General features: G+C 43.5%; 1 protein-coding gene across 1 annotated transcript in view; it reads right to left on the reverse strand.

The window, feature by feature from the left end:
• Window positions 1-15,053, reverse strand: part of LPA (lipoprotein(a)) — a 243,401-nt gene that overhangs the window by 187,407 nt on the left and 40,941 nt on the right. The window contains exons 12-16 of the mRNA XM_063666806.1: window positions 14,563-14,722; window positions 10,408-10,589; window positions 9,016-9,175; window positions 4,861-5,042; window positions 3,469-3,628 (exon numbers count right to left, since the gene is read on the reverse strand). Coding sequence (XP_063522876.1) covers window positions 3,469-3,628; window positions 4,861-5,042; window positions 9,016-9,175; window positions 10,408-10,589; window positions 14,563-14,722 — 844 coding nt within the window. The remainder of the gene's footprint in view (window positions 1-3,468; window positions 3,629-4,860; window positions 5,043-9,015; window positions 9,176-10,407; window positions 10,590-14,562; window positions 14,723-15,053) is intronic.

The raw sequence follows: 15,053 nt of genomic DNA on the forward strand, positions 1-15,053 counted from the left end.
TCCAGGTCAACCTTCACACTCCTGTACTCAAAACCTAGCGAAAAGGCTCTACCTTTCCCATGGAAAAGCATTGTGCAAATAGTATTACTGTCTGTCATTCCCATATCACATGGGTCAAGTTTCTGCAAGACTTCTCAAAGCTGCCCTAGAAAACTTGCTCCCAGGCAGGATGCAGTATCTCTGGAATGTGTTCCTGAGCAGGACCTTCTCTCCTGCTCTCAGTCTATCCTCTGCTGGCTGCAGCCACTCTGGAACTGAGGGAAAGGGGGATGAGTTGAAAGAACAGTGGGACCCAAGGCATAAAGGAAGACGGCGGGGTACACTATGAGATCTGAAGATGTCAGACAGCTATGGAGGATTCAGAGAACAATGAATTAGGAGGCAAAGCAGTTGAGGAGTTTGGGCTGTGGGGATCTTGAAGCTTTCGCTCTTCCTTATGCCTCCCAAGAACGTTCCTCCAACCTCTCAGTGGCCTCACATTCATGACCTGTGGCTGCCTGAGAAAATGGGAAGTGTATCATGGGCCATGGGGATGCAACACTCTCTCTCTAGAGACTCTACACTTGTGTCCTAGTCTCAACCCCAGACCCTCCATTCCAGGAAGCTGGTTCAATGAGCAACGGGATGTACTAAGAACCCGAGCTCCTGACAAATTTCTTTCTTCCTTGGCTTCTCTCTTTTGAATACATGGAATATTCTTACTATGCAATACACCTCAGCGTTCAACACTTTGCGATTACTCTGCGATTTGCAATATCCCTTTTAAACCACACAGTAACCTTTCATTAATATTACATACCATCGTGCATGAGGTAAGAAAGTTTCAATGGCACACTTCCAATTATTCCCTACATGATTTATGCTAAGTGTTCAAATTCTTACTTCTACAGGTGCAAAAATTAAACATATTGCTATCATTTTGCTTCAAGTAGTCAACTCTCATTTAAAAATATATAGAAATTTGGTCAAGAAAATATTTTGCATTTACATGTACATTTGCCAACTGCTGGGTTCTTCATTACGTGGGCTGCACAAAGTTCCCTTCTTGTGCTATTCTTCTTCTACCTCATTCCTTCAGGTCACCTCTCTTGTTACATCAGCCTGCTGATTCCAAATTCTTACAGTTTCCGCTTTCTTTTTGGGGACAGTGCACGGTATACATTTATGCAACATGGATGATCTTCAAGGCATTTTACTGCTATTTAGCATTCTTGGTTGATCTCTTCTTGTTCCTGTTTACCACATTAATAACATTCCCGGTACCTGGCTTCCAGTGTTTTTGACGAGAATGCATTAGCAATTTGTATCACTGTTCTCTTAGCAAGAAACAGCTTGTTTTTCCCCGGTTTCTCATAAGAAGTTTCTTCTTCTTATACCTTCGTCTTCTTAACGTCAAACTGTGAAATACAAAACTGCATCATACTGGATTTTTTCTTTTTTTCGAAATCCCTATTTGATACATTGAGTTTCCTGTTTTTGAGATTTTGTTAACATTCTTCATAATTGAAAAGTTCTCGGCCAGCCTTGATTCCGGTATTTGTTTCTGTCCCTATCTCCCTTTCTCTTTTCTGTGACTTGCTTCCCACATGCAGGAAATCTTTTCCTATTTTGCAACATGTCTGTGAGCTTCAGTTGATTTTTTATTCCACTATTTCTTGAGGGTTGTGTGTGTGTGTGTGTGTGTGTGTGAACTTGTGAGTATTTGAGTGTGTGTGTATGGGTGTGTTGTGTGTGTGTGTATGCGTGTAGTTGGTTCTGTAGAATTGATTTTTGGTTACTTTCTTCTTCGGAAACGTCTACATTGATCAGGCGGCCATCCAGTAATTTTTTCATTGAAGACATAGCTTTTTATATTAGGTCTTTAATTTTATTTGGCTATTCTATACTGTTACTTTCTTTTGATATTTTATTTGTTTTGTTCCATATTCACCTTTTTGTAAATACTTGAAATAGTTATCATAGTGATATGTCAAATTTTCATGCCATTCTAATCATTTCTGTCATTCCCGCGCCCGTTTGTATTGCCTGATTTATTTCCTGGTCATGGATCGCACGACATGCTTTTTCTACATGTAGTCACATTTTAAATTTAGGACTCACTCTGGGGATACCGCATAGCTCAGCCAGTGGACTTCGTTGTTTACTTCTAAAGAGAGTTGAGATTTCCTCTCACAGGCACTTCATTGACTTGGAACCCGATTTCATGCTTGGACACTTGCTTTTCAGCTGTGCAAGGGTTAGTCTGCAGCTGCCTTTATTCTAGTAATAGGCTAATTCTACTTTTAAACTATGGCTGTTCTGGGGTCTCCACTGAATTGGCAGTGTGTTCTGTGAGGACTCTCTCGTCTAGCTGGTAAGAACTCCAATATCCCAGAGTGCTATGTGATCTCTGTCTTCTTTATTGAGCTTGCTCTTCTCTTGCAGATGCTCTTTCTAAGGAAATGTTCTTTGCCATACGTTCTTGTGGAACCATTTTCTGTGCACATGCAGTGTCATGTTTAGCCAAGGACTGGAGGAGACTTCTATGCATATTTGTAGAGCTCCTTTCCTCCACAAACCAGTCCTTATTTGTAGCAGACCTAGAAAATTTCAACTACCAGAGTCATCACAAACTCCAATCCCTCTCCACCGTTCAGACAGATGGCTACAGTTTGCTTGGTTTCCACCACCTTGCTCTGCAGTGCAGGAAGGGTAACCAGGAAGAAAGCCAAGGCATCTATGGAGTTGAGCTCAACACTGCCCCTCTCTCAATGCTCTAGGTCCTCTACCAGCTGTTGTCCAACATGTAGAAATGGTTTTTCCAGGTCTTTGCTAGTCACTTATGGCCAAAAAAATTGGCCAGAGTGCAGTCAGACTGGGGTTCTGTCCATCTACACATCCCTTTTACTTTTCAGCATCCCTCTCTTTGCTGACTCTCATCTGCCTTTTTGCCTTTGCTTTTCTCTCCCTGGGAACCCATATCCCTTCAGGCCACTGGTACTTGGGACCGAGTGTTTTTCTACCCATTGGAATATATGTAGATCTAGAAAGAGATAGATTCACCTCTCCATAAATATGCACACATTCTTTCCTCATATGCCCAGACAGAAAAGGCATACACAACCTTCCCTTCAGGAACTGGTAGTCAGAATAACACAATTCCAATTGGAAAGTCTTCATTGACCCTTGGTAGGTGTTGTGGAAGGCTAATCTAAGTGTTTGGTCATTTGTCATTCTGACTGTTTTCTTAATGTGATGTCCTCGCCTCCAGATTTCCCTTCTGCTCCAGAAAACTACGAGGAAGGAGAGGCAGCTTCACATTTCTCTTCTCTCAGACCCTTAGCTCTAAGGCAATCATCCTGAGACATTTTGCTACACCAACTGCATCTGACACAAGTTGAGTTCGGAGAACTCATCTTGAAGCATGTCTCTTCCAACAGAATCTTCAGTTGGCCCTTTCTTCTCTTACGGTAAAGAACAAAGACATACCCATTTGGGTAGTTTTCTGGGGTCCGACTATGTGAGTGTGGTGTCATAGATGACCAAGCTTGGCAGGTTCTTCCTGTGACAGTCTTGAAGTATGTGCCTCGATAACTCTGTCCATTACCGTGGTAGCACTCCTGCACTCCAGGCCTTTGCTCAGTCGGTGCTGAAATGAAAACAGAAGAAATCATGATGAGTGTCTCTTAGAACAGGGAAAGATGTGAAGTCATTTATGACACAACCAGAAAGGAGTCTATGAGAATTACAACCGTTCTCTTTTCCTTATCCATAGGCAGATGGATATGAAAAAACCAACCAACAAACAAACACCAAAGCAACAGATTCCTACCATTCTAGAACCGTAGGAAGTTCTTGGAAATATTTCACCTGACACCTTAGAGAAACAGAACAGATCAGAATCCCTCTCATTGGAAAGTGTGCTCACGAGCAAGCACCTTTCTGGGAACCTCTACTGAATGTTCATGAGAAAGATGGGGCAGGAGCGAGCAAAGGGCATGGCATTTGGTAATGCGGGCTGCAGATGGTAATTGGCTGTCGGGGGCAGAGGTGGGGACAGACATGGACATTTTGCATGTTTCCCTAGACCGTTGATCATGAAAGCCAAGGCCTTTGGCTTCCGGGCCATGGGGCAGAAAACGGTCCTATACATCTGACTGAAGGCAAAGACACTTTGCTGCTCAGGGATGTGTGCAGGCCAAAAGCTTATTCCTTTGGAGGAAAGAGGGAATCCTCTCGTGCCCCGCATCCTGAATTGCAATAAAGTAGAAGTCTACTACTCTTTCTCTCCAGAACCCTCACAGGTACAAGTGCCATCAGAAAGACGTTTAAGAACACTGAGAAATCACTCCCTTCAAAGCCTAGGGCTGCAGAGCCTTAGAGCATTGGGAGCTCATGCACTGCTCCACAGACCCAGGACGATACGGAATTATTGCAGCCCTGGTGGCTTTCTCCAGGGTGGCAGGCTCCAGAGCCACACTTCTGGGAATCTGGAATGCTGAAGATTGCACTGAATGCTTTCTACTTGAAGAAAGCCCAGGTAAAGCTTACTGGCTTGGAAAGAGTCACACACCCGACAGCATGATACAATGAAAATTTTGACTAGGACACTGAGAGAGCCCGGTTTGCAATGAGGAGAGTTGTGAAGTTGATCACCCTGGAGGGTTTGTGCCCATCCTAAAGACACAGCCCAACCACGTTGCGCCAGAAATCACTCCGCTGGCTCCCCCAGAGAGTGCACGGAGGCTTCCTGCTACATGGCAGAACTCAATCAATGCTCGAGCATCCGTGTACCATCGAAGCCTGCTGCATCAGTGGGAATTTCCATGGCTTTTCATCCCAGCGTCCAAGCGTGTAGATGTCTGGCCACAGGCTCCTTACCTTGTTCGGAAGGAGCCTCTAGGCTTGGAAGCGGGGTAGCAGTCGGAGGCGCGACGGCAGTCCCTTCTGCGTCTGAGCATCGTGTCAGGTTGCAGTACTCCCACCTGACATTGGGATCCGTCGTATAACAATAAGGGGCTGCCACAGGATCTGGATTCCTGCAGTAGTTCCTGATCAAGCCACTGGAAATTCCAAAACGATACACGTCACAAGAGGTGGGACAATATGCAGGGGCTCCCCACACCCTCTCCTTGGTGCTGCAACAAGGTCATTACCGGTGCCTTTCTAATATTCCCATTAAAAGTACCATATGATTGCCACAAGCACAAATGGCTCTCAATCACCAATCCTCTCTGCACAGTTCTCATAATTAATAGATTATTCTATTAAAAAAAAAAAACCTCTAAAGCCGCAAATGCTTCTTAGACACACTGAGATAGTACATACATGTGGCCAAAAAATGATCAGAGTATTCTCCCTCTGCCTTCTGCCCAATCCATCTCTCTGGAATAACTGGTATAGATTTTGATGTCTGTATTGTGGAATTGTTTATTCACATACAAATGTATCTCTATCTGTCTACCTCTCCGTATCTCTCTCCGTAGGACTTCATATGCTAATGTGCGAGTTGCAACTAACATGTAGTTCTTCAGAGAATACTTGGCATCCAGGAGGATAAGCTTTCCAGGTCAACCTTCACACTCCTGTACTCAAAACCTAGCGAAAAGGCTCTACCTTTCCCATGGAAAAGCATTGTGCAAATAGTATTACTGTCTGTCATTCCCATATCACATGGGTCAAGTTTCTGCAAGACTTCTCAAAGCTGCCCTAGAAAACTTGCTCCCAGGCAGGATGCAGTATCTCTGGAATGTGTTCCTGAGCAGGACCTTCTCTCCTGCTCTCAGTCTATCCTCTGCTGGCTGCAGCCACTCTGGAACTGAGGGAAAGGGGGATGAGTTGAAAGAACAGTGGGACCCAAGGCATAAAGGAAGACGGCGGGGTACACTATGAGATCTGAAGATGTCAGACAGCTATGGAGGATTCAGAGAACAATGAATTAGGAGGCAAAGCAGTTGAGGAGTTTGGGCTGTGGGGATCTTGAAGCTTTCGCTCTTCCTTATGCCTCCCAAGAACGTTCCTCCAACCTCTCAGTGGCCTCACATTCATGACCTGTGGCTGCCTGAGAAAATGGGAAGTGTATCATGGGCCATGGGGATGCAACACTCTCTCTCTAGAGACTCTACACTTGTGTCCTAGTCTCAACCCCAGACCCTCCATTCCAGGAAGCTGGTTCAATGAGCAACGGGATGTACTAAGAACCCGAGCTCGTGACAAATTTCTTTCTTCCTTGGCTTCTCTCTTTTGAATACATGGAATATTCTTACTATGCAATACACCTCAGCGTTCAACACTTTGCGATTACTCTGCGATTTGCAATATCCCTTTTAAACCACACAGTAACCTTTCATTAATATTACATACCATCGTGCATGAGGTAAGAAAGTTTCAATGGCACACTTCCAATTATTCCCTACATGATTTATGCTAAGTGTTCAAATTCTTACTTCTACAGGTGCAAAAATTAAACATATTGCTATCATTTTGCTTCAAGTAGTCAACTCTCATTTAAAAATATATAGAAATTTGGTCAAGAAAATATTTTGCATTTACATGTACATTTGCCAACTGCTGGGTTCTTCATTACGTGGGCTGCACAAAGTTCCCTTCTTGTGCTATTCTTCTTCTACCTCATTCCTTCAGGTCACCTCTCTTGTTACATCAGCCTGCTGATTCCAAATTCTTACAGTTTCCGCTTTCTTTTTGGGGACAGTGCACGGTATACATTTATGCAACATGGATGATCTTCAAGGCATTTTACTGCTATTTAGCATTCTTGGTTGATCTCTTCTTGTTCCTGTTTACCACATTAATAACATTCCCGGTACCTGGCTTCCAGTGTTTTTGACGAGAATGCATTAGCAATTTGTATCACTGTTCTCTTAGCAAGAAACAGCTTGTTTTTCCCCGGTTTCTCATAAGAAGTTTCTTCTTATTATACCTTCGTCTTCTTAACGTCAAACTGTGAAATACAAAACTGCATCATACTGGATTTTTTCTTTTTTTCGAAATCCCTATTTGATACATTGAGTTTCCTGTTTTTGAGATTTTGTTAACATTCTTCATAATTGAAAAGTTCTCGGCCAGCCTTGATTCCGGTATTTGTTTCTGTCCCTATCTCCCTTTCTCTTTTCTGTGACTTGCTTCCCACATGCAGGAAATCTTTTCCTATTTTGCAACATGTCTGTGAGCTTCAGTTGATTTTTTATTCCACTATTTCTTGAGGGTTGTGTGTGTGTGTGTGTGTGTGTGTGTGTGAACTTGTGAGTATTTGAGTGTGTGTGTATGGGTGTGTTGTGTGTGTGTGTATGCGTGTAGTTGGTTCTGTAGAATTGATTTTTGGTTACTTTCTTCTTCGGAAACGTCTACATTGATCAGGCGGCCATCCAGTAATTTTTTCATTGAAGACATAGCTTTTTATATTAGGTCTTTAATTTTATTTGGCTATTCTATACTGTTACTTTCTTTTGATATTTTATTTGTTTTGTTCCATATTCACCTTTTTGTAAATACTTGAAATAGTTATCATAGTGATATGTCAAATTTTCATGCCATTCTAATCATTTCTGTCATTCCCGCGCCCGTTTGTATTGCCTGATTTATTTCCTGGTCATGGATCGCACGACATGCTTTTTCTACATGTAGTCACATTTTAAATTTAGGACTCACTCTGGGGATACCGCATAGCTCAGCCAGTGGACTTCGTTGTTTACTTCTAAAGAGAGTTGAGATTTCCTCTCACAGGCACTTCATTGACTTGGAACCCGATTTCATGCTTGGACACTTGCTTTTCAGCTGTGCAAGGGTTAGTCTGCAGCTGCCTTTATTCTAGTAATAGGCTAATTCTACTTTTAAACTATGGCTGTTCTGGGGTCTCCACTGAATTGGCAGTGTGTTCTGTGAGGACTCTCTCGTCTAGCTGGTAAGAACTCCAATATCCCAGAGTGCTATGTGATCTCTGTCTTCTTTATTGAGCTTGCTCTTCTCTTGCAGATGCTCTTTCTAAGGAAATGTTCTTTGCCATACGTTCTTGTGGAACCATTTTCTGTGCACATGCAGTGTCATGTTTAGCCAAGGACTGGAGGAGACTTCTATGCATATTTGTAGAGCTCCTTTCCTCCACAAACCAGTCCTTATTTGTAGCAGACCTAGAAAATTTCAACTACCAGAGTCATCACAAACTCCAATCCCTCTCCACCGTTCAGACAGATGGCTACAGTTTGCTTGGTTTCCACCACCTTGCTCTGCAGTGCAGGAAGGGTAACCAGGAAGAAAGCCAAGGCATCTATGGAGTTGAGCTCAACACTGCCCCTCTCTCAATGCTCTAGGTCCTCTACCAGCTGTTGTCCAACATGTAGAAATGGTTTTTCCAGGTCTTTGCTAGTCACTTATGGCCAAAAAAATTGGCCAGAGTGCAGTCAGACTGGGGTTCTGTCCATCTACACATCCCTTTTACTTTTCAGCATCCCTCTCTTTGCTGACTCTCATCTGCCTTTTTGCCTTTGCTTTTCTCTCCCTGGGAACCCATATCCCTTCAGGCCACTGGTACTTAGGACCGAGTGTTTTTCTACCCATTGGAATATATGTAGATCTAGAAAGAGATAGATTCACCTCTCCATAAATATGCACACATTCTTTCCTCATATGCCCAGACAGAAAAGGCATACACAACCTTCCCTTCAGGAACTGGTAGTCAGAATAACACAATTCCAATTGGAAAGTCTTCATTGACCCTTGGTAGGTGTTGTGGAAGGCTAATCTAAGTGTTTGGTCATTTGTCATTCTGACTGTTTTCTTAATGTGATGTCCTCGCCTCCAGATTTCCCTTCTGCTCCAGAAAACTACGAGGAAGGAGAGGCAGCTTCACATTTCTCTTCTCTCAGACCCTTAGCTCTAAGGCAATCATCCTGAGACATTTTGCTACACCAACTGCATCTGACACAAGTTGAGTTCGGAGAACTCATCTTGAAGCATGTCTCTTCCAACAGAATCTTCAGTTGGCCCTTTCTTCTCTTACGGTAAAGAACAAAGACATACCCATTTGGGTAGTTTTCTGGGGTCCGACTATGTGAGTGTGGTGTCATAGATGACCAAGCTTGGCAGGTTCTTCCTGTGACAGTCTTGAAGTATGTGCCTCGATAACTCTGTCCATTACCGTGGTAGCACTCCTGCACTCCAGGCCTTTGCTCAGTCGGTGCTGAAATGAAAACAGAAGAAATCATGATGAGTGTCTCTTAGAACAGGGAAAGATGTGAAGTCATTTATGACACAACCAGAAAGGAGTCTATGAGAATTACAACCGTTCTCTTTTCCTTATCCATAGGCAGATGGATATGAAAAAACCAACCAACAAACAAACACCAAAGCAACAGATTCCTACCATTCTAGAACCGTAGGAAGTTCTTGGAAATATTTCACCTGACACCTTAGAGAAACAGAACAGATCAGAATCCCTCTCATTGGAAAGTGTGCTCACGAGCAAGCACCTTTCTGGGAACCTCTACTGAATGTTCATGAGAAAGATGGGGCAGGAGCGAGCAAAGGGCATGGCATTTGGTAATGCGGGCTGCAGATGGTAATTGGCTGTCGGGGGCAGAGGTGGGGACAGACATGGACATTTTGCATGTTTCCCTAGACCGTTGATCATGAAAGCCAAGGCCTTTGGCTTCCGGGCCATGGGGCAGAAAACGGTCCTATACATCTGACTGAAGGCAAAGACACTTTGCTGCTCAGGGATGTGTGCAGGCCAAAAGCTTATTCCTTTGGAGGAAAGAGGGAATCCTCTCGTGCCCCGCATCCTGAATTGCAATAAAGTAGAAGTCTACTACTCTTTCTCTCCAGAACCCTCACAGGTACAAGTGCCATCAGAAAGACGTTTAAGAACACTGAGAAATCACTCCCTTCAAAGCCTAGGGCTGCAGAGCCTTAGAGCATTGGGAGCTCATGCACTGCTCCACAGACCCAGGACGATACGGAATTATTGCAGCCCTGGTGGCTTTCTCCAGGGTGGCAGGCTCCAGAGCCACACTTCTGGGAATCTGGAATGCTGAAGATTGCACTGAATGCTTTCTACTTGAAGAAAGCCCAGGTAAAGCTTACTGGCTTGGAAAGAGTCACACACCCGACAGCATGATACAATGAAAATTTTGACTAGGACACTGAGAGAGCCCGGTTTGCAATGAGGAGAGTTGTGAAGTTGATCACCCTGGAGGGTTTGTGCCCATCCTAAAGACACAGCCCAACCACGTTGCGCCAGAAATCACTCCGCTGGCTCCCCCAGAGAGTGCACGGAGGCTTCCTGCTACATGGCAGAACTCAATCAATGCTCGAGCATCCGTGTACCATCGAAGCCTGCTGCATCAGTGGGAATTTCCATGGCTTTTCATCCCAGCGTCCAAGCGTGTAGATGTCTGGCCACAGGCTCCTTACCTTGTTCGGAAGGAGCCTCTAGGCTTGGAAGCGGGGTAGCAGTCGGAGGCGCGACGGCAGTCCCTTCTGCGTCTGAGCATCGTGTCAGGTTGCAGTACTCCCACCTGACATTGGGATCCGTCGTATAACAATAAGGGGCTGCCACAGGATCTGGATTCCTGCAGTAGTTCCTGATCAAGCCACTGGAAATTCCAAAACGATACACGTCACAAGAGGTGGGACAATATGCAGGGGCTCCCCACACCCTCTCCTTGGTGCTGCAACAAGGTCATTACCGGTGCCTTTCTAATATTCCCATTAAAAGTACCATATGATTGCCACAAGCACAAATGGCTCTCAATCACCAATCCTCTCTGCACAGTTCTCATAATTAATAGATTATTCTATTAAAAAAAAAAAACCTCTAAAGCCGCAAATGCTTCTTAGACACACTGAGATAGTACATACATGTGGCCAAAAAATGATCAGAGTATTCTCCCTCTGCCTTCTGCCCAATCCATCTCTCTGGAATAACTGGTATAGATTTTGATGTCTGTATTGTGGAATTGTTTATTCACATACAAATGTATCTCTATCTGTCTACCTCTCCGTATCTCTCTCCGTAGGACTTCATATGCTAATGTGCGAGTTGCAACTAACATGTAGTTCTTCAGAGAATACTTGGCATCCAGGAGGATAAGCTTTCCAGGTCAACCTTCACACTCCTGTACTCAAAACCTAGCGAAAAGGCTCTACCTTTCCCATGGAAAAGCATTGTGCAAATAGTATTACTGTCTGTCATTCCCATATCACATGGGTCAAGTTTCTGCAAGACTTCTCAAAGCTGCCCTAGAAAACTTGCTCCCAGGCAGGATGCAGTATCTCTGGAATGTGTTCCTGAGCAGGACCTTCTCTCCTGCTCTCAGTCTATCCTCTGCTGGCTGCAGCCACTCTGGAACTGAGGGAAAGGGGGATGAGTTGAAAGAACAGTGGGACCCAAGGCATAAAGGAAGACGGCGGGGTACACTATGAGATCTGAAGATGTCAGACAGCTATGGAGGATTCAGAGAACAATGAATTAGGAGGCAAAGCAGTTGAGGAGTTTGGGCTGTGGGGATCTTGAAGCTTTCGCTCTTCCTTATGCCTCCCAAGAACGTTCCTCCAACCTCTCAGTGGCCTCACATTCATGACCTGTGGCTGCCTGAGAAAATGGGAAGTGTATCATGGGCCATGGGGATGCAACACTCTCTCTCTAGAGACTCTACACTTGTGTCCTAGTCTCAACCCCAGACCCTCCATTCCAGGAAGCTGGTTCAATGAGCAACGGGATGTACTAAGAACCCGAGCTCGTGACAAATTTCTTTCTTCCTTGGCTTCTCTCTTTTGAATACATGGAATATTCTTACTATGCAATACACCTCAGCGTTCAACACTTTGCGATTACTCTGCGATTTGCAATATCCCTTTTAAACCACACAGTAACCTTTCATTAATATTACATACCATCGTGCATGAGGTAAGAAAGTTTCAATGGCACACTTCCAATTATTCCCTACATGATTTATGCTAAGTGTTCAAATTCTTACTTCTACAGGTGCAAAAATTAAACATATTGCTATCATTTTGCTTCAAGTAGTCAACTCTCATTTAAAAATATATAGAAATTTGGTCAAGAAAATATTTTGCATTTACATGTACATTTGCCAACTGCTGGGTTCTTCATTACGTGGGCTGCACAAAGTTCCCTTCTTGTGCTATTCTCCTTCTACCTCATTCCTTCAGGTCACCTCTCTTGTTACATCAGCCTGCTGATTCCAAATTCTTACAGTTTCCGCTTTCTTTTTGGGGACAGTGCACGGTATACATTTATGCAACATGGATGATCTTCAAGGCATTTTACTGCTATTTAGCATTCTTGGTTGATCTCTTCTTGTTCCTGTTTACCACATTAATAACATTCCCGGTACCTGGCTTCCAGTGTTTTTGACGAGAATGCATTAGCAATTTGTATCACTGTTCTCTTAGCAAGAAACAGCTTGTTTTTCCCCGGTTTCTCATAAGAAGTTTCTTCTTATTATACCTTCGTCTTCTTAACGTCAAACTGTGAAATACAAAACTGCATCATACTGGATTTTTTCTTTTTTTCGAAATCCCTATTTGATACATTGAGTTTCCTGTTTTTGAGATTTTGTTAACATTCTTCATAATTGAAAAGTTCTCGGCCAGCCTTGATTCCGGTATTTGTTTCTGTCCCTATCTCCCTTTCTCTTTTCTGTGACTTGCTTCCCACATGCAGGAAATCTTTTCCTATTTTGCAACATGTCTGTGAGCTTCAGTTGATTTTTTATTCCACTATTTCTTGAGGGTTGTGTGTGTGTGTGTGTGTGTGTGTGTGTGAACTTGTGAGAATTTGAGTGTGTGTGTATGGGTGTGTTGTGTGTGTGTGTATGCGTGTAGTTGGTTCTGTAGAATTGATTTTTGGTTACTTTCTTCTTCGGAAACGTCTACATTGATCAGGCGGCCATCCAGTAATTTTTTCATTGAAGACATAGCTTTTTATATTAGGTCTTTAATTTTATTTGGCTATTCTATACTGTTACTTTCTTTTGATATTTTATTTGTTTTGTTCCATATTCACCTTTTTGTAAATACTTGAAATAGTTATCATAGTGATATGTCAAATTTTCATGCCATTCTAATCATTTCTGTCATTCCCGCGCCCGTTTGTATTGCCTGATTTATTTCCTGGTCATGGATCGCACGACATGCTTTTTCTACATGTAGTCACATTTTAAATTTAGGACTCACTCTGGGGATACCGCATAGCTCAGCCAGTGGACTTCGTTGTTTACTTCTAAAGAGAGTTGAGATTTCCTCTCACAGGCACTTCATTGACTTGGAACCCGATTTCATGCTTGGACACTTGCTTTTCAGCTGTGCAAGGGTTAGTCTGCAGCTGCCTTTATTCTAGTAATAGGCTAATTCTACTTTTAAACTATGGCTGTTCTGGGGTCTCCACTGAATTGGCAGTGTGTTCTGTGAGGACTCTCTCGTCTAGCTGGTAAGAACTCCAATATCCCAGAGTGCTATGTGATCTCTGTCTTCTTTATTGAGCTTGCTCTTCTCTTGCAGATGCTCTTTCTAAGGAAATGTTCTTTGCCATACGTTCTTGTGGAACCATTTTCTGTGCACATGCAATGTCATGTTTAGCCAAGGACTGGAGGAGACTTCTATGCATATTTGTAGAGCTCCTTTCCTCCACAAACCAGTCCTTATTTGTAGCAGACCTAGAAAATTTCAACTACCAGACTCATCACAATCTCCAATCCCTCTCCACCGTTCAGACAGATGGCTACAGATTGCTTGGTTTCCACCACCTTGCTCTGCAGTGCAGGAAGGGTAACCAGGAAGAAAGCCAAGGCATCTATGGAGTTGAGCTCAACACTGCCCCTCTCTCAATGCTCTAGGTCCTCTACCAGCTGTTGTCCAACATGTAGAAATGGTTTTTCCAGGTCTTTGCTAGTCACTTATGGCCAAAAAAATTGGCCAGAGTGCAGTCAGACTGGGGTTCTGTCCATCTACACAACCCTTTTACTTTTCAGCATCCCTCTCTTTGCTGACTCTCATCTGCCTTTTTGCCTTTGCTTTTCTCTCCCTGGGAACCCATATCCCTTCAGGCCACTGGTACTTAGGACTGAGTGTTCTTCTACCCATTGGAATATATGTAGATCTAGAAAGAGATAGATTCACCTCTCCATAAATATGCACACATTCTTTCCTCATATGCCCAGACAGAAAAGGCATACACAACCTTCCCTTCAGGAACTGGTAGTCAGAATAACACAATTCCAATTGGAAAGTCTTCATTGACCCTTGGTAGGTGTTGTGGAAGGCTAATCTAAGTGTTTGGTCATTTGTCATTCTGACTGTTTTCTTAATGTGATGTCCTCGCCTCCAGATTTCCCTTCTGCTCCAGAAAACTACGAGGAAGGAGAGGCAGCTTCACATTTCTCTTCTCTCAGACCCTTAGCTCTAAGGCAATCATCCTGAGACATTTTGCTACACCAACTGCATCTGACACAAGTTGAGTTCGGAGAACTCATCTTGAAGCATGTCTCTTCCAACAGAATCTTCAGTTGGCCCTTTCTTCTCTTACGGTAAAGAACAAAGACATACCCATTTGGGTAGTTTTCTGGGGTCCGACTATGTGAGTGTGGTGTCATAGATGACCAAGCTTGGCAGGTTCTTCCTGTGACAGTCTTGAAGTATGTGCCTCGATAACTCTGTCCATTACCGTGGTAGCACTCCTGCACTCCAGGCCTTTGCTCAGTCGGTGCTGAAATGAAAACAGAAGAAATCATGATGAGTGTCTCTTAGAACAGGGAAAGATGTGAAGTCATTTATGACACAACCAGAAAGGAGTCTATGAGAATTACAACCGTTCTCTTTTCCTTATCCATAGGCAGATGGATATGAAAAAACCAACCAACAAACAAACACCAAAGCAACAGATTCCTACCATTCTAGAACCGTAGGAAGTTCTTGGAAATATTTCACCTGACACCTTAGAGAAACAGAACAGATCAGAATCCCTCTCATTGGAAAGTGTGCTCACGAGCAAGCACCTTTCTGGGAACCTCTACTGAATGTTCATGAGAAAGATGGGG

The sequence above is a fragment of the Pongo pygmaeus genome, chromosome 5, assembly GCF_028885625.2.
Source record: "Pongo pygmaeus isolate AG05252 chromosome 5, NHGRI_mPonPyg2-v2.0_pri, whole genome shotgun sequence".
Taxonomy (NCBI): domain Eukaryota; kingdom Metazoa; phylum Chordata; class Mammalia; order Primates; family Hominidae; genus Pongo; species Pongo pygmaeus.